This window comes from Gastrolobium bilobum, unplaced genomic scaffold (genome assembly GCF_033153095.1).
Source record: "Gastrolobium bilobum isolate Gb01-03AN ecotype WA unplaced genomic scaffold, APGP_CSIRO_Gbil_v1 utg8583, whole genome shotgun sequence".
NCBI classification, from domain to species: domain Eukaryota; kingdom Viridiplantae; phylum Streptophyta; class Magnoliopsida; order Fabales; family Fabaceae; genus Gastrolobium; species Gastrolobium bilobum.
Window position 1 is genome coordinate 29,656 of NW_026898347.1, and position 19,805 is coordinate 49,460.

At 32.5% G+C, this 19,805-nt stretch overlaps 3 protein-coding genes across 4 annotated transcripts; 1 reads left to right on the plus strand and 2 right to left on the minus strand.

Annotated features, from left to right (window-relative positions):
* On the plus strand, positions 1-2,245 carry LOC133315136 (psbP domain-containing protein 3, chloroplastic). Of its 2 annotated transcripts, none has more exons than XM_061516708.1 (10): positions 1-135; positions 212-263; positions 366-475; positions 599-664; positions 756-836; positions 949-1,013; positions 1,090-1,165; positions 1,505-1,623; positions 1,734-1,778; positions 1,935-2,245. In XM_061516708.1, the coding sequence occupies exons 1-10, from the start codon at positions 57-59 to the stop codon at positions 1,959-1,961; spliced, it is 720 nt and encodes a 239-aa protein (XP_061372692.1). In that variant the 5' UTR covers positions 1-56; the 3' UTR covers positions 1,962-2,245. The 2 variants fall into 2 exon arrangements, with proteins under 2 accessions (XP_061372692.1, XP_061372691.1); XM_061516707.1 differs by having other exon boundaries at positions 931-1,013; positions 1,935-2,242.
* A 3,889-nt stretch (positions 2,246-6,134) lies between these two features.
* LOC133315126 (SWI/SNF complex subunit SWI3B) lies at positions 6,135-8,979 on the minus strand. The gene is made up of 5 exons (XM_061516699.1): positions 8,303-8,979; positions 7,805-8,218; positions 7,153-7,288; positions 6,606-6,739; positions 6,135-6,515 (listed from the first exon to the last, which is right to left on the minus strand). The coding sequence occupies exons 1-5, from the start codon at positions 8,918-8,920 to the stop codon at positions 6,330-6,332; spliced, it is 1,488 nt and encodes a 495-aa protein (XP_061372683.1). The 5' UTR covers positions 8,921-8,979; the 3' UTR covers positions 6,135-6,329.
* Positions 8,980-12,945: 3,966 nt separating this feature from the next.
* Positions 12,946-14,232, minus strand: LOC133315128 (protein RRP6-like 2). The gene has a single exon (XM_061516701.1). The coding sequence runs from the start codon at positions 14,230-14,232 to the stop codon at positions 12,946-12,948; it is 1,287 nt and encodes a 428-aa protein (XP_061372685.1).
* Between the last annotated feature and the right edge of the window lie 5,573 nt (positions 14,233-19,805).

Below are 19,805 nucleotides of genomic sequence, written 5' to 3' on the forward strand. Positions count from 1 at the left end.
AATGATAATAAAATTAAAATTGGAGGCAGAGAAGGTCATCGACTCATCTGAAAGGAATGGCGTCAGTTTCATGGTTCTGTTATCTGCATACGCGACCTACTGCACGTGACTTCACAGCCTCTGCGGGAGACAAAGGTTCAATAAACTAAACTCAGCTAGTTTTTCATGTTGTTCAATATCCGTGATCGATTTGGCTGAGGTTTTTGTTCAGGTCTATTACCTTCCATAACCGTAGAGAACCATAAAAAAACATCATATTCACTGTAAGAATACAAGTATCACTTTTTGCTTCTTAATTCCCATCATTTTTCATGTCTCATGCATCAACAATATGCTTAATAATTAATGTGTCTGTGTTCTATCAGTTCTTCAACGGAAGAAGGATATGCTGTTAACAGAAGACAAATTATTCTTCACACTGCAGTAGCTACATTTGCGGTCCCAGCTATTGTCCCAAATGCATTGGCAGTCAACGGTGATTGCTATTTCTATTTAAAATAAAAAATAAAAAAACAAAAGATCCTTCCTTGTATTCTTATTTTGTATGACTATATCCGTATCATAATACCCTTCAATTTAAATGTGTTTTGAGTCTTAGATGTGTCTGAGGATATTCGTGATTACACTGATGATGTCAACAAGTTCAAGATAACGATTCCCCAAGGTGAATTGAATTGCCAAGTTTGGAAGTAAAATGGTAACTTCAATTTAGTTGCTTAAATTATATACTCTGTGTGTTTCTATGGCTGGATCAGAATGGCAAGTAGGAACTGGAGAGCCTAATGGGTTTAAATCAGTAACTGCTTTCTACCCAAAAGAGGCATCTAATTCCAATGGTAGTATCAGAGTCTCTTAGCTTGTCAATTTGCATTTCTTATCCATTATAATTTATACCATATAAAATTAATTGCTATCAGTTTGTTGTTACAGTGAGTGTTGTGATCACAGGGCTGGGACCGGATTTCACTAGGATGGAATCGTTTGGCAAAGTTGACGAATTTGCGGAGACTCTGGTGTGATTTCATGATTAGATTTAAAACTAGTATTTGCAAGTTTTCTTTCCCTATTTCGTTAAAATGCATTCAACAGGTTAGTGGGCTGGACAGAAGCTGGCAAAGACCTCCGGGTGTAGCTGCTAAACTCATAGATAGTAAATCATCCAATGGTGCTTACTTTTACTCTTAAAAACTCCTCCTTTATTGTATGGGGAAAGAAATGTTGTTGTAAGATTGTGTGTAGTGTACTCCATACATGAAAAACGTATAGAATCCAAATTTTTTCAGAAAAGAAAAACATACAAATGTAATATCACCTATGCTGACAGCTGGCAATTTAAATTCTTTCATGAATGATATAAATTATAAAATATCGATGTACATATGTTTTTGATCTTACACATGCTCCTAAGACATACTTAATGAGACACGGGGACACTCTCCCAAGGACTAGAATCATGAGTACCATTAAAGTTTCAGTTCTTAATTCAGCTCAAACAATGGTTCAGGGATTTATTACATTGAGTACTCGCTCCAAAATCCTGGTGAGAGTCGCAAACATCTATATTCAGCTATTGGGATGGCATCAAATGGTTGGTATAACAGACTGTATACTGTGACAGGACAGGTTTGTTGGCCTCATTACTACATAGATATACTACGATTTCTATGTGTATGTGTGTCAGTCTAATTCTAAATATTGCTCAGTAATGACTCTATCCTGTTGCCTCTATGCAGTTCGTGGAAGAGGAAACAGACAAGTATGCTTCCAAAATTCAGAAGGTGAACTTATTTCTTTGGTTAACATAGTTATTTGACAGCAAAGGTTATATGATCCTCCAAGATATTTATTCTGGCATTTAGTTTATCAGACAATGCAGCATAGTTCATTGATTCTTTGTTATGTACTGAAATTCAACTTCCATTTGATTCCTACAGGCGGTTGCATCATTTAAGTTCATATGAAGAAATGGTCACGAGGAGGAGGGAGAATTTGCATAAAAGACAAAAGAGGTTTAACCAAATGGCTATTCATTATTGCATAAAACAAGTAGAGATGAAAAAACAAATATGAGTAGTTTATCTGTCAGTTGATATGAAATGCCCTTGATTTTAATAAAAGATCATTAAGAAAATGTAGATTCCTAAAGTGTAAGAAGATGTTTACACAAGTTGATATGATTGCAGAAGAATCAATAACAAGAATAATGACTTGTAAGAGAAAAATAAGTCAAAATAAATGACAAATTTTTAATTGCAGTTGATTTCACAGCTATGCCATGTTTCTTGCACTGCTCAGCTAGAGCCCTAAATAACTCCTCAAGATCTGACTGTATGTGTTCAGCCAACAGAATAACAGACAGGTTTACGTAGAACTTCCTGTCTTAATTCAAGAAATAAAATTCACCTGAAGAATACCATCTGCACTGCATCCTTTTTCCATTTTGACAATGGCCTGCTGCAACTCAACCTTCCTTTCCTAAACATGTACCAACTAATTGTAAAACGATGCATTGAAATGTTTCTAGACAGTCATATATCCAGGCTAACTACTATTAACCAGTTCCCAGCATCAGAATCAATTCCAAACAGCTAGTAACATTATCTGAAATAAATAACAGATAAAGTGCAATATGACTTGTTTTTGGAAGGGGAGGGGGAAGAAAAGGAGGTTATAGATTATTAAAAAAAAAAAACAAGAGAGTTCATTTGCGGGGGATCAGTGGATTTGGATGGACAAGAGTGGCATCTGTGCTCTAAAAAAGACTTTATTCAAATCAGATATCAAACTAAGGATTTGAATATCTAAATACCCTATTGAGCATAGAAGTGATGTAATTTCTTATCTCAGAGGAAGTATTCTCCTCACTTTTGAGAATACCATATTGCTTGGGGCTAGACCTTGTGACACACCAATTGAATCAAGCAAGAAGCTTAGAAAAAAAAAGATGGGACAACACAACACATGGGTCACCCATAGAGATAGATACAAAAGGTTAAGTGGTCTGGCTGGACATTGCTTTGCCAGTGAGTGTTGTAAGTCAGTTTATGTCTTCACCAACTACAACTAAATGGGAATCTCTGACTTGCATAATTAAGAACTTAAAGAATGTTCCAGAGAAAGGCTCTGCAACAATCATAGGCATATGGAGCTTGAAGCTTATACTGATGTTTATTAGTATGAATCTCCTTCCTATAGACCAAAAATCCATTACCAATTATTGTGTTTTTGTAGGGGGAAAACCCAATTTCATGGAAAAGAAAGAAGCATAATGTAGTTTATAAGGTATAGTGCTAAACTCGATTATTGTGGTATGACTCTAAGAACTTGTGATATTAGGAGGATTAGACATTTGCTGAGTGAAATTAGGTTTGCTAGAACGGTAACTCAAATGAGAAGAACACCTTAAAAACAAAAAATATCGGGAAAATAAAAATAAAAAATAAAAACACCGAAGAAAGGAGAGAAAACTAAGTTTTTTTTATAAATTTGAAGGGAGCGATCGCTATTGTTATCCCCCTCCTCGCACAGCACAGTGGTGCTGATTAGTATAATTAATTTTCTTAAGAAATTTTTTACATTTTTATATACTGAGTGAATTTTACCAAAAATATATAATCATTAAAATCAAATCTTATAATTTTTTTTAAAAGACTAAAGTTTGTAAATGAGTAAAAAATAATTTTAAATATGGGATAACTATTTATGATTAATATTTTAATACACACATTATTCATATTATTTTATTTTAATAATAAAATTAATTTCATGTGTAGATAATTATCTGAAACTTTACATTTCACATTATAAAAGATATGCAAGTCACGAATTTTTTATTTTTTATTTTGGTAAGCTAAAGGGCAAAGCCCCATCAAAAACAAGAATTACAAAGTAACTAAACGAGGAAAACTGACAGAAGCTATATCAGCTAAAAATACATGCCTAACTCCAAACGGAGGAAAATGGTAGAAACGAAAACCAGTATCTTGCGGATGATCTAAGGGATAGTTGGATAATCAGTCTGCACACATATTACCCTCCATGTAGACATGTTGTAGAAACACCTGCCATTCTTTATTCAGCCATGCCCGAATGCGAGTCAGAAGATGAGACTCTCGGGCCGCATCACCAGGTTTGGTGAGCACCGTGATTGGATATAAAGAATCACTTTCAATAATTATTTTTTTATATCCTTTTTCTCAAACTTCTTCCAAACTTTTAAGAATCCCCCATAACTCAGCTATGATAGCCGAACAGATACCAATACCAAAAGAGAAGCCACCACACCAGTTACCAAGATTGTCTCTAGCAATCCCACCACAAGCTGCAAAACCAGGATTACCTCTTGAAGCTCCATCTGAATTAAATTTGATCCATCCCTCCGGAGGAGGATGCCAAGCAATAAAAACATGATGTCTAATCCTTGGCAGAGAACTTATATCTCCACAATCGAAGGCATCTCTAAGACTCTAACCTCTTTAATTTGATGATGGATAATTTGGACTTTGTAACAATGAAAGGATGTCGGATGATTATGCACTATTTCATTTCTCCATTTCCAGAAATACCAATAAGTTAATATGCAACATAATAAATTTATTTTAAATATTTCTGTTTATGACAAGATTTTAACCGCTCCAATTACGTAAAATAATATTTATTTATTCCATTTATGAGTTAAAAAATTACGCTTTATACATAGTTCTAAATATAATAAACTTAGCTTATAAGAGAATTAAGATTTAATTTTTATATTAATGGAAAAATATAAAATACCTCAAACATATATGTAGAACATAATCAATATAAATTTTTATTTTAAATAGAGATCTGATATCCCTATGATCTAATATATATAAAATTATAAATCCTTTATTTTGAATAAATATGATAAGATATTTGACATCAATAATTGAACAACCATAACTATTATAATGACTAGAATTAGCATTTGCAAATTAAATAAATAAAATTATTTTGAAGTGTTTCTATTTGTATCACCCGGTGATACAACTTCATCTTTATTTTGAAATAAAAATATGAATTCTGAAATTAATAATAATAATAAAAACTTTTAAAAATTTATTTACCAAAAAAAAAAAAAACTTTTAAAATTAGTGTGCAATAACATAGAGGTGACAATTTGAGTTGAACCCAACGGATCAACCCGTCAAAACGGGGCGGGTTGAGTTATACATTTCAACCCACCAATCCACCTCAACCGCTCCGCTTAATTGTGGGTCAAAACGGGTTGGCGGTGGCTCGGGACGGGTTGGCCCGCGGATTAGTTTTTTTTTTTTTTTTTACTAATAGGGAGTATTGTATTCGTCACTAAGTTTTTGTGATATGAATTTTTTTTTTCTTAATACTCCCTTAGAAAAAATAAAAAAGAAAAACTTTATTTATTACAAAGATTATCCATATATCGAAGCAGAAATAAGTTTCTAAAAAATATTTGACTGAATATTAGTATACATTTAGGTTTGAGATTGAAAAAAAACTAAAGGCACTATGAAATGAAAATAAGAAATATTATAAAATTAATAAAATATAATTTATTTTTTTATTTTTTAGGTGAATTGACCTACCAACTCACCGCAAAACGGGATGAGTTAAAATTTTTAACTTATATCAAAATATGGGACGGGACAGGCAAACCCAATTTCAACAGTCGACGGCGGAGCAGAGCCACCGGTTTTGCCACCTCTGCAATAACATATTCACTCTTAAATTTTGAAAGTTACGGCTCAGCAAGAGTGGTGTAAGTGAGATAGCTGTTATCTCAGATACGAATATGATTGGGAAAAAATGAACAAGTTCGCCTCCAACATAAGTTTAGAGAGGGAATCATGTGCCCCGATAGTTTGATGATCCCCTACTGGTATTTATTTGTTGTATATCCCCCTAGTGATATTTATTTGTTTGTGTATGGCTAATCATGCATATCAGTAGTGAAGAAGCGCTATGTAGCTCTTCCCTGTTAGTTTTGGTTGTTTTCTTTGTTTGCTGGGTGTATTGCCCTTTTACTTATTAAAAAAATAAAATTCTAATAATAGATAAACACCATAATTTCGCACAATTTTAAAGAATATTCTTTAAAATCAAATATAAATTAAAAGATACCATGACACAAATCATTTTAAGAACAAAAAAAAACTCTCAGCACCACCCTAACTCAGAATTGAGTAAGCAATTGATTATATTACATATAATACTGAACAATTATCCAGAAGCTTCCCAGCCAAAGCAAACAGAGTGCTGGATAATTGAAAATGAAAATTGAATACACTCGCTAAACCTAAGATCAGTAGCTAATTAAAAGTCGTCAGTCATCAGTTCGTTTTTACATTATTTCCTTCTGGGCATTCTCTGATTTTTGGTGCAGATGGTTTATGAAATAAAAGAGTAAGCTGATCAATGAAAAACATGTTCTTCATTTGCTCCAACTGCTGGCGTTCTTTTTCCATCAGCAGGTCTAAATCTTCAAAATGAACAAGCTTGTCTTGGATATTTTTCATCTATATAACAGAATACCCAATATTTAGCAAAATATTTTTAAACTTTATAAATGCAGACGCCATCCAATCAAACTTTAGCATATGACAGACCTGAACTTCTATAATCTCAGAAATTGCTTTTTCCGTATCTGATTCTTCCTTCTCAAGATGTATATTTGCATGCAATCGAGATCCTTGAAATGAATCTAAAGTATTACCCCCGTTAGATGCAATACCAGCACCGTCTGCATAAAAAATAAAGCCACCATTCTACTGAGGAAATTTAATTTAAAAAATAAATCCTCCACTTTCTATTTATGGAAATTCCATAGAACACATAATAATTACAAGGAAAAAAAATAAACAGAAGAAGAAGCTGACTACTAAATATGTGAAATTCCTACTAGGATATAAATATATAATGCCCATTTGTGGTTATTCTAAAAGTCAGTCACTGGAAAAAGGAAATGACAAATTTGGTGGACCATGTAGAGGTTCACTAAAGATCAGTTACAAAACAACTTTTAGAAACCATTCAAATTAATACTACATGATGAAGATCGGTCCATCCATTTCAAGATCAACCACATTAAGACCTATGACAGCTTAATGCATTCCGAAGGCTATAATCTTAAGCTGAATCATTTATCATTCTCACCTTGCAGCAATGTATTCCTTGGAAGTGACCCGTAGTTTATTCCAGTTGTTTTGTAAACCTCGGACAGAGTTGTCACTGCAGCTTGAGCAGCAACTTGTGCAACCTCTGAACCTGCCAAAGCAGACAGGAAAGCAGCCTGCAAGAATATGAATAAGAAATGTTAATAGATCATACAAAAGACACAGCAAGGCTTTTAAAGAGATTCTTTCAGCAAGCACATCAGTAATTCAGTATTTAGATCATTCTTCATTTAGCAGTTCAGCTGTGATGAGCCCTTATAGAAATTTAACCATGACCCTCTGTATACTACTACAGACTAGTGTTCTACAGCAACCAGAATAAATCATCGGTCACTTGCTAAATTAAAACGCCCCAAACCCTTCCCACAAATGAACCACAAAACCAAGGAAGTTGTCCCAAACAGTCTCCATCCTAGGGCAAAATTCAGGAGGCCAAGTAAGAGTCTAGTAATTAATAACCAACTATTAAGACATAGCCATAAGAGAGAAATTCGGAGGTGCAGTTGATGATTCTTTATTGCATTACATAGAATAAAAATAACTCTTAATTTTTTTCCCCTTCCCCAAAAATTATAACATGTAATCAACGATAGTTTAAAGAAAAGAAAGATTGTTTTAACCCAAGAAAGTACCTGAGCCATAATAGGATTGCTTGCATCGGCGAGAGGTGTGAGACGCATTCTTTTACTAGGTTCTGCTGAACCAACAGTTTCCAATTCACATTCAGCATCAGCATTCTTCTTTAATTGATTATTAGCAATATCAGCACTCACGCCAGAGTGTTGATACTGTAGGAATTGGTCCCCAAAAGGAAGCTTCAAAAAGTGAGCAACGCATTCCCTCTCAGTCCTGCCAACAACATGCTGAGAAACCCTCTTCCAATCATCACCAAAATGCGTAATGGCTTCCAAGAGATTCATAGTTTCCTTTTCAGACCAATCCGTCTTTGTCTCCTCACTTATCTCCACTCGCTTAAAATCTGAAGAACTCACACCAACTCGATAATTGCCCCGAACATAACATCTCGCACACAGAGTCAAATCATACTACATGGAAATAACTACAAAGTTCAATTTCTTGCTTTATGCGGTTTTAGATTTATAAAGAAAAAAGAGAAAAAGAAAACCGACCTTATCACAAGCAAAGCAAGCAATGGTACACACCGCTTTGCAGCCACTGCAGACTCTCTTAGTGGTCTCTCGGGTAGGAACCGAAGATTCGTTCAGATTGGATGCAGAATCGGGTTTGCTCTCTTTGTCGTCCCACTTCAAGGGCTTGCTCGACGCCGAAGATAGCTGGTAATTGATCAAACCCCAAGCTTCGAGGAAATCAAACACTCTTCTGATTGAACCAACGTCTCCGACAAGCGTTTTCCGAACATCGGTGAAGGTGATTTTTCTGGTGGGATTGTATCTGAAATACTTGATGATGGAATTCCTGTAGTACTTGTAAACCCTAGGGTTCTTGGAGGAGGAAGAACCTGAATCGAAAAACTCCGGGAGGTGACGGACCTCGCATTGGTGAATAGAATCCCATGAGAACCACCTGGAGTGGCTGGGGATTAGGATTAGGTTAGCCTCTTTGGAATCGGACAATGGGACCTCAGGCTTCGCCGGCGGTGGCGGTGGTTGATTCGCAGGAGGAGGAGGCGGAGGCGGAGGCAGAGGCAGAGGTGGAGGTGGAGGTGGAGGTGTTTCGGCGGAGGAAGAGGGAGGTTCCGCGGCTGTGCCCGGAGACTTGGTCGCCATCAATTTAGTTAGCACTTGATCCCTTGGATTGGAGCACCACTTAAACAAGCACAGCTAGAAATTATGTACACCACAATGTAAATAAATTAGGCTAGATTTTCGATTAAACAGTTTGTATAAAATATTTAAGATTTGTCTTACTCTGTTAGCTAAAAAAAGAGAGAGATCATTTAACTTCGTAATAATAAAAATTTTAAGTCTTATTACTCATCTTAACTATTGATTTTCACTTATCTAACGATTATAGCTTAAGAAATCATATTAATTAATTAATTATTAATTACATTACCAATGACAACGGTTGATTTCTGTCTATCAATAACTGAGACGAGGAGTAAGAGTTAAAAATCTTACTCTTTAAGTTAAAAGAATCCTCCCCATGAAGGAGAGAAGTTTTGGCATATGTTTATTAGTTGATTAACCATTTAATAATTAAAATAATATTTTTTATTATTCAAAATTATTAAAATAATATTACTATTTATTTTATTTAAAATAAATAATATGATATAGGCCGGCTTATAGGCTTTTAGACTTGTACAAAAAACTTATGGACTGCTTTCCAAATATATATATTTTTTGAAGTTTAGGCATGTTTTATTTGATTATTTGTAATAAGTTAAACCTGACTTAATATAAGTTAGACCGTAGGCCCAAGTAGGTTAACCTAGCCCATTTACATCCTAACCACAAGTATGTGGAAGAGTGACCAAAATGCCACGTTTTGGCAAAAAAATTACCAGAATGCCACGCGAACAGTAAATTTTGCCAAACTGCCACGCGGCATAATTCGCTACACAGTGTAGCGAATTATGTATGCAAGTAATTCGCTACACAGTGTAGCGAAATATGCCACGTCAGAACACACAGAACCAAAAATGCCACATGTCAAATTTTGCAAAATTCGCTACATAGAATGTCAAATTTTGCAAAATTCGCTACATAGGGTAGCGAATTTTGCAAAATTTGACATGTGGCATTTTTGGTTATGACGTGGCATATTTCGCTACACTGTGTAGCGAATTACTTGCATACATAATTCGCTACACTGTGTAGCGAATTATGCCGCGTGGCAGTTTGGCAAAATTTACTGTTGGCGTGGCAGTCTGGTAATTTTTTTGTCCAAACGTGGCATTTTGGTCACTCTTCCATTTTACCTCTTTAATTTTTCTATCTGGTATTTGATTCCCGATATTTACCAATACGATCGTTTAGTGCTGCGGGGCCCCTAGCAACACTGAGTGCCGTGAACCCCCGGGGGAGCACTCACACGATTGTGCCAAATGGAACAATCTCATTACCACAAGCAGTCCTGTTACCGTAAAACTTCGTAAGACCATAACTTGACTCGGGGATCCAAATCAAATTATTATTATTTTTGCATAACTTTTTTAGATCTACGCAAAGACACCTCATTTGACATATTTTATCTCTCACAATCGTAATTCGAATTTATAACAATGGTACTACAACTACAATAGTTTTTAAATTCAAAAGCATATGTTAAGATAATAACATGACGTTTGCGAAAATTTTGGCAAAAAGAGATAGAAACCCTTGATTTGTTTAGCTTCCTCGATTTTCAAATCAATTTTGTTGATATTTTAATTAAATGAATTTCTGTCTGTTAAAGTTGCAGCAGCACCTGTACGAGACTATAATTAATTTTAAAATTTGTTTTTGTGAAAAAAATAAAACAAAGAAAAAATGGAAGCAAAAAAGGAGACCCTAACAGTAGGGAAAGAAGAAACAAAGCAGGGATAGATGATAGCTTCAGAGGCATCAAGCATGGTCAGCATGTTATCATCTATCCCTGCTATATGTTTGTGAAGAAAAGAAAACGAAGAAAAAGTGAGAGCAAAATGGAGAATCCTAGCAGTAGGGAAAGAAGGAACAGAGCACGAATAGACGATAGCTTCAGAGGCATCAAGCATGGCCAACATGTTATCATAGTCTTTTTCTTGTGATTGTCGTACCGTTGTTATAAATTCAAACTGTTTACAGAGATAAAATATGTCAAATGAGATGTCATTGCGTAAATCATGAAAAGTTATGTGAAATCAAAAAACATCATGTGATTTGGATACCCGAGTCAAAAATTATGATTTTCTGAAATTTTACGGTATCGGGACTAACTGTGGTAACGAGATTGTGTCACTTGACACAATCATGTTTGGGGGGTCGCGTCACTCACTTAAAAAAAAAGATTATGTGAGTGTCCCAAGGGAGTTCATGGCACTCAGTGCCGCTAGAACTCTACCATGGTACTAAAAGACCCTCACTAATAAATATCGAGGATTGAATATCAAATAGAAAAACTTAACCGAAAAAAAAATCCTTTGGATCAAAGAGCCCAAGTATGTACATAATAATTTTATTTTAAATTTTTATTTCAGATTATATGAGAATTATGTAAATAACATTTTTGAGTGACATCTTCAAGCACACCTACTAACATAGGCATAGCTACTTAAATTTTAAAACCGAGTTTTTTATTTTATTTTATTATAAAATGATTCTAAATTTTATTTGTACTAAAAGAACACTATTTTACTACATAAAACTTTAGAATGAAATTATCTTTCTTTGAAGTAAGAACCAGCAAAATTTTGGAATAACTTATTTACAAAAACTATACAAATTTGATTGCGATAATTATTTTCAAGTTTTCCTATAATAATTGTAGTTCATATGACATCTCCATATTAAAATTATCATTTATTCTTTACACATTTGTTGTTGGTCATCCATCAGAACTCCAATTTATTTACCTATATTTTATTAATGACTTTCACTTTCAATCAGAAATTACCATACTCCTAATTTTGTACATAAATCTGGGTGTTTGATAACTAAAATTACCTACATATGCCATGCTTTCAATTATCAACCTCTGAACAGGAAGATATACCAACAGCTGAAAAGTCTATGCATTGTTGGTGAATTAATGCTAGTTAAAACTTGTAGTTCCTTGTTCAAGTGTTTTCCAGTGAATGTTAATGCCTAGATATATGAGCATTCGTCTTGCAAAAGGATAGCCATCAAAGATGGCTGTTGAGAAGAAAAATCTTACTTCAAATATAAATTGAAGCACTCTTTCAATCACATGAAAATTAAGAAAACATGAAGTAGTTTGAGACGCGTGACAAGTACAAACACATGTGACAATTAATTTGGATGCTATTTCTGCCACTTGTTTGTATTTCTCATCATTTTTCTTTCCCAATGATATTGCTTGTAACATAACACCACCAAATCAGGGCTAATTATTTTCATATTTTCAAATAAATAGAATATACATCACGTGTATCTGCACATACATTTCTGTAATTTCATTTAGTGGATTATCACATCTTTTTAAATATCGAACCTGATATACAAGTAACCATAAAAAGAGGGCAGAGGAAGACAGACTTTGTGCACGGCCTAACATGTATTGTCACTCATCACTTGTTCAAGCCCATTGGATTCTTTTTTTTCTTTTAATCAGATTCATACCATTTAATCACTCCTTACTCGTTTAAAAAACATAAAAAAACCTTAAACTCTTACTTGCCTTAAACCCATAAAATCCTTAACTTTATCTACTTAAAATCCTCAATCTTTTTGGCTTCCTGCATGATTCCAATTACAATTTCTTGAGGGGGAGAAAATTGCTCTCCTTACCTTCAAATCAAATTGAAGTCTAACTAGAACCATAAAACCTACTATTAAGTCATTGTAGGATGATTTGCAATTCCATCCTATGTCAGTTACTTATCAGCAGGACAAGGTATATTGAACTGAAGAGACATAGTCGTGACATAACAAAAATGCTATCATAAGCAATAGTGAATTAACAACAAAGAAAAAGTTGTTTACATCAAAATACTAATGGCATCTAAAATTTGACAGGGGTTGGTACATATACATAAGCAAAGTTGGCCGAAGTGGTTCTTTGTCTGTGGGGTAGGTGACATGTAACAGGTAGTGCATCTGATGCAACAGCAGCAGCATGTCCTTGTTTCAATTGTTGAGCAGCTTCTTCAAAGGCAACAGCATGTCCTTTGCTTCAAGTGTTGAGCAGCTTCTTCAAAGGCAGCAGCATGTCCTTGTTTCAATTGTTGAGCAGCATCTTCAAAGGCAGCAGCATGTCCTTGTTTCAATTGTTGAGCAGCTTCTTCAAAGGCAGCATCATTTTGAATTGAGTTCCTAATGATGCTGACAACAATATCAAGATTGTGTTCAACATAGGGGTGTTTTGAAATGACCAATCGATCTAACTGTCTTGCAGTGAGAGGCATATGCTTGGCAATTTCAAGAACAGATTTATTTGGCAATACATAACCAGTACTCTCATCCTCTGCTCGTGCCAGCATGTCCCGAAATCCATATAGTCCTGAAACAATGGCAAGCTGCTGAGCATTGAAACCAGCCTCTTGCAATCCATAAATACCAAGGTATGAGTTTTTTGTCATAAGTTCTTTCTCATATAGCTTCATGCAGACATTGTAGCTGCGTTTGTAAACCTCCACCAGAGGAGTATCAGAACTTTCAGAATCCTTAGGCAAGGAAAATAACTCAATCCTCATCAAATCATATATATAGAGCAAATAATGAGTATCTTCTCTGGCATATTTTAGCATCTCATCAGGAAAAGGGCGTAGTCTCCAATCAGCAGTACTATATTCTTTGTTTGCAGTGGCACCACAATAATGACGCAGAAGATACTCCAAAGAGTTCCTCTCCAATTTTAGCATCCTTGAAGCCTGGTGAGTGTCAAACAAATTACACACGTAGATGCCAAAGTCTCGTTGAAGCCACACAATATCTCGATCAGCACCATGCATGACCTTCCTCTTGGAAGGGTCCTTGAACACTTCCCTTAGATAAGACCCAATATGATTGCGAAGCTTCAGAGTGTCAACAACAAAATCTTCAGTCCTTGTTGAGATTTGCATGAGGCAAGTCAAACCTTGGAAAGACCGATATTGATTATGTTCCAAATCAACAGCAAATTCATCCACTGAACGCAGCTTAACAAACAACTCCTTCAAATCTTTGACTTTCTCAACAAACTTGAAAGGGGTGCTTTCTGTTGAGGGAGGCTTCAATGGCACAACATCCCCAACACCTCTATCAATGAAATTCAAAACAGAAAGCTTTTCCAATGGATGAATAAACCTCTCACAATCAGCACTCTTTTGCAACCAAACATGCTCAAAAGGCACATTAGCGTTGTTAACACGTATGTTGTACTCATCCTGTGGCCTTCTGATCGAAGGTATATGAAACGGAACCTTCTGCTTACGCTTCCCTATCATCATTGCCATTCTTCCTCCTTTCTTCTTCCTAAAGAACGAACAGAGTGAAACCTTTACCCTCTAAATGAGTATGTCTTGTTATCAAAAAAAAAAATGAGTATGTCTTCTCCAATACAATGTGTCCGTGTGTCTATATATATATATAAGCAGCGTGAAATTAAGATATGACAAGACATGAGTTTAACGTTAAATGCAAGAATATCAAGATTTCAAAGATAATAAAAGATATAGCGTGTGTTTTGTCTGTCTCAATAAAATTTTTAAATAAAAGATAACAAATATATATCTATATCCATTCTTGAACCAATATCTGCCTAGTTATTAGATATAAGTTTAACATTAAATGCATGAATATCAGATATAAGTTTAACATTAAATGCATGAATATCAGATATTGATAAGATTTCAAAAATAATAAAGATATTGTGTTTTGTCTGCCTCAATAAAATATTTAAATAAAAGATAACAAATCTATATCTAAAATAGTGTTTAACTATTTGTTTGCTTCTGGATGAAAAATTGTTAAGCCTGTTAATAGTGTTTAACTACTTATTATTATGTCTATTCGGTGAAAAGATATTAATTATTTAAAATTCAAACTATTTAAATTTGAATTTTGAATTTGATGGATAGAAAAAGAGTTCAGCATTTAACGTTTCTACAATGGAAAAAAGCATATATATAATATATTTTAATATAATATAAGATTATAATAAAGAGAGCGAATCGGAGCAGTGGTAAAATTGTTCCTTCATAACTGAAAGATCGCCTTCGAAAAGATTAACTGGGAGTGATTTTATTTTATTTTATAAAATTCTAGAATAAATGAAGAAATAATTGAAATTTGAAATTTAATTGCACAAAAATAAGAGTGACTTATTTATACTTTAAAAGAAAATAAATTAAAAATTTAACTTAAAAAGTAATACAAGAAGAGAAAAAAAATGGTACAAGTATTTTTCTAAAAAAATATTTAACATAAACGTTTTAAATATATGTGTATAACCAATATAAAAATTATAAATTAAAAGATAAAAATTAATTTTGCAAAAAAATATGTATAATCAATATAAAATAATACAAATTTTTTATTTAAATAAAAAATGACACCCATCATTCTGTAGCAAACAAATTATAAAAATTTAAAATGCTATGAAAACGAATGATCATTAAGTGACCAGTGACCACTCAATTCCTGCATCAAAAAAGATATTTGTCATTAAGTATTTTATAAAATATTTTAGTGTTTTTTGCTACTTTTTGCAAGACAAATCTCTAAGCCTATTAATAATGTTTATTATTATGTTTATTGGGTGAAAAAATATTTAATATTTTAAACTCAAACTTTTTAAATTTGAATTTTAAACTTGATAGGTAGGAAAAGAGTTCAGCACTTAATATTTTTGTAGTGGAAAAAAATATGTATATATATAATAAATTTAAATTTAACATAAAATTAGATTAAATAAAAAATATTTGAAATTATAAAAATATATGTAAAGTTGATAAAAAAGAATTTAAATTTGACATTTAAAAGAAAAAATATAAGAAATGACATTTTAACACTTTAAAAGAAAATAAATTAAAATTTTAACTTAAAAATGTAATACAAAAAGAAAAAAAAATCGTACAAGTATTTTTGTAAAAAAATTTAAACATAAATATTTTAAATATATATGTATAACAAAGATAAAAATTTTAAATTAAAAGATAAAATTTTAATATTTCAAAAAATATGCATAATTAATACAAAAGAATTATGTATAAAAAAACACAAAAGAATTTAAAATTTTAATTTAAATAAAAAAAGATATCTATCATTTTGTAAAAAATAAATTATAAAAATTTAATCACTATAAAAATGAATGATTATTCAATGACCATCCAACTCTTGCACCATAAAAATGTTAGTCATAAAGTATTTTACAGATAATTTTAATGTTTTTCTGCTTTCTACATGAAAAACTGTTAAGCCTATTAATAGTGTTTATATTATATCTATTGAGAGAAAAAATATTTAATATTTAAAATTCAAACTATTTAAATTTGAATTTTGAACATGATCGATAGGAAAAGAGTTTAGTATTTAATGTTTGTGCCGTAAAAATATATATATCATAAATTTAATTACAGTACAAAATTATAGATTAAATGAAAAAATATTCAAAATTATGAAAATATATGTAGAGTTGATAAAAAATAATTTAAATTTAAAATTTAATTACAAAAAAATAAGAATGACTTATGTATACTTTAAAATAAACTAAATTAAAAATTTAACTTGACAAAGTAATATAGAAAGAGAGAAAAAAATCCGTACAAGTATTTTCTTAAAAATATTTAACATAAACATTTTAAACATATGTGTATAGCCAATATAAAACTTAATTTTGCAAAAAATACGTATAACCAATATAATAGAATTCAAAATTTTAATTTAAATAAAAAAGTGATATGATATCTATCATTCTGTAAAAAATAAATTATAAAAAATCAATCACTATAAAAATGAATGACCATTCAGTGACACGTAACTATGGGTGTTAATGGGCTGAGCTGAGCTTTGATCTTAAAAGGCTAAGCCTGTGTTTAAATGTGTCTGACCAAGCCTGTTACCTGTTTACAAAAAAAAAAAACCTGGTTTAGCATGTTAGTCTGTTTAAAAAAAAATAAGACAACAAAAATTTATCCAAACAAAATATACAATCAACAACACTAGTAATTCCATAAATATTGATAAATTCAATGTATATCCAAACAGCATAATATAGAATAAAATCATTCAAAAAGTCTATTTAACCAATAAAATGGGATGAAATGGATTGAGGAGAAAGAGAAAGATATTACTAGTAGAATAAAAAAAATAAAAATACTAGGCCAGCCTGAGAGGCTCTAAGGCCAAACTTTTGAATTGGAGCCTGATGCCTTTTTATTAAACGAACTTTTATACAAGTTCAAGCATGGTGACAACAATCAATTTTAGACATGTAAGTTCAGGTCTTCACGAGCCGAGGCAAAGACCCCTGATTCGTTTAGCACCCCTACCTATAATTAGGCTTGGCAAAAATGAGCCAACCCATCGAGTTGGCTCGTAACCCGACTAAAATGAGCCGGGTTGAGTTAGGGAAAATGAGTTAGTAACTCGAGTCAGCCCGACTCGTTTCAGCTAAAAAAAAATCGAGCCAACCCACGGGTCAAACAGGTTGGCTCGTGGGCTATTTTTTTTTAATATAAAAGTATAAAAATTAATGAAGGTAAAGTGAAAAGCTAAAACCTAAAATCCCAATTCCAAAGACTCAAACGAAAATACCTTGCAACTGTCAATAAGTCCAAAATCGTGCATTAAGGACCTTTTTTATAGTATGTGTAACGGTGTGAATGTGGTGCCAATTGCCAATAAGTCCAAGTTCAAATGCAAAAGGAATTTTATATGGTATATCTGTATAATGTTTTTGTATTGAATGAATTAATAATTTAGGAAAAAAAATTAAAAGGTACAGCATCAATGAAATTTTTTTTTCTATTTTTTCGAGCCAACCCGGGAGCCAACCCTAACTCGACTCAGGTCGAGTTGGGTTGAGTTTTCTAACTCGTTTATTTTTCGAGCCAACCTTAACCTGGCTCATTTTTTTCGGGTTGAGCCGGGTTGGCCCGTTTTGCCAACCATACCTATAATCATCCACCTCCTGCATCGAAAAAAGATGTTTGCCTTAAGTATTTTACAAACTATTTTAATTTTTTTTACTACTTTCTACATGAAAAAAATATTAAGTCTATTAATAATGTTTATTATTATGTCTATTGGGTGGAAAATATTTAATATTAAAAATTTGAACTTGATAATTAGGAAAAGAGTCCAGTATTTAATATTTCTATTGTGAAAAAAAAAAATCAATTTAAATTTAATATAAAATTACAGATTAAATGAGAAAATATTTAAAATTATAAAAATATACCGATAGTCGATGAAAAAATAGTTTAAATTTAAAATTTAAATGCATAAAAATAAGAAATGACATATTCAAACTATAAAAGAAAATAAATTAAATATTTAACTTAAAATAAATAATACAAAAAGATAAATTTCCAACACTTTTAAAGGGCCAGCCCATCAAACGAGCGAGTTAGGCCACCATCAGGTTTTTATAATTAAACTAAAATTTCATTTTTTATCTTTCATAATTAAATTTCTAAATCTGATTTCAATTTTGTAAATACTAATTTGTAAAGTTCCAAATACTAAGGCCACAAATCTTAGTAAAAAAATAATTATTTATTCTTATTAATTACTCAATTAAAAGGAATAATCATTTAAAATATTTTGCAGTAAATTATTATCTTAATGCTAATTTTAGCCTTCCAACTATAAAGTATTTGTTAGAATATTAAACGTTATAACTGAAATATTTTTCAACTCTTCATCTAATATATATGTCAATAATATACATATCTCAAAGAATCGATTTAGAGGCAATTATAAAAAACGTAGATATATAGTAATATAGACGCGTCTATAAGAACATTTTCTTGTAAATAAATATAAAAATTTATTATATGATGATATAAAATGTTGACAGTTAGATGTGCCAAAATGGACTTGGTCCGAACACTATGAGGTATCTAATTCCAACTTTTTGTACATGTAAAGTTGACAAATATTTGAGTCAGTACGTTTAATATTCCAATAAACACTTCATAGTTGAAGTTAGATGTGGTAATTCAAAAGACAATTCATTATGTTAATTGCATAAAATGTAGTGATATACTTTTACGATTTGCATTAATTTTTACGAGATAGATAAATCAATTCTTTTTTCCCACGTGCATCGCACAAGAATACAGTAATATATATATAGGAAAATAGTGACATGTTCTTTCTTTTAGAGATTAATCAACGAAGGTCGTCGCCAAAATTTTTGATCTTTTTCCTCCGTACATCGTACAGGTAATGCACTAGTACATATATATATAGGCTTTTTGACCCTTTTGCCCCTAATTAAATAATTAATAACCAATTTGCCCCTCCCCCAGAACTATCCACCATCCTGCCCCCATTTAGTCGATTAAGTTGCACTTTTAATCGACTAAATGGGCTAAACTCAGAAATCATGAAACGCGAATTTTAGTCGACTAAAAACTCACCTTAATCGACTACATTGTTTGCACTTTTAGTCGACTAAGCACATTATTTAGTCGACTAAATGTCGCAGATCAGGTTTTTTAAAAAACCACCCATTTCGCAAAGGGGGGTTATTTTCAAACCCTAATCGACTAAATCGCTCCATTCCGTCCCCTCTCTCCAACCAAGTCCGAATCTCAACCCTTTAAGGTGCGATTGAAGCTTCCTTGGGTCACACTTGCGAAATCGACATTTAGGTAACGTATTCTGACTTGCATTTGGTTTTAAGTTTAGTGTTTTTTTTTGTTTTCTCCATGCATTTGATTTCTGTTTGCGGTTTTGTGGATTTAGGTTAGGGATAGGGTGCTAAGTTTGATGTGAGGGTGAGGGTTAGGGTTGATGTGGTGCCTTAGGCTTAGGGTTAGGGTTATGTTAGGGTTAGGGTTTATGTTGCTGTTTTGTT

Coding starts and splice junctions, on each gene's coding strand:
- LOC133315136 (XM_061516707.1), top strand. CDS start 57: ATGGCGTCAGTTTCATGGTTCTGTTATCTGCATACGCGACCTACTGCA. Junction 665..755: donor CAAGATAACGATTCCCCAAG/GTGAATTGAATT, acceptor TGGCTGGATCAG/AATGGCAAGTAGGAACTGGA. Junction 1,166..1,504: donor AGATAGTAAATCATCCAATG/GTGCTTACTTTT, acceptor ACAATGGTTCAG/GGATTTATTACATTGAGTAC.
- LOC133315126 (XM_061516699.1), bottom strand. CDS start 8,920: ATGGCGACCAAGTCTCCGGGCACAGCCGCGGAACCTCCCTCTTCCTCC. Junction 8,219..8,302: donor CTTGCTTTGCTTGTGATAAG/GTCGGTTTTCTT, acceptor ATTTCCATGTAG/TATGATTTGACTCTGTGTGC. Junction 6,516..6,605: donor CTGAGATTATAGAAGTTCAG/GTCTGTCATATG, acceptor TCTGTTATATAG/ATGAAAAATATCCAAGACAA.
- LOC133315128 (XM_061516701.1), bottom strand. CDS start 14,232: ATGGCAATGATGATAGGGAAGCGTAAGCAGAAGGTTCCGTTTCATATA.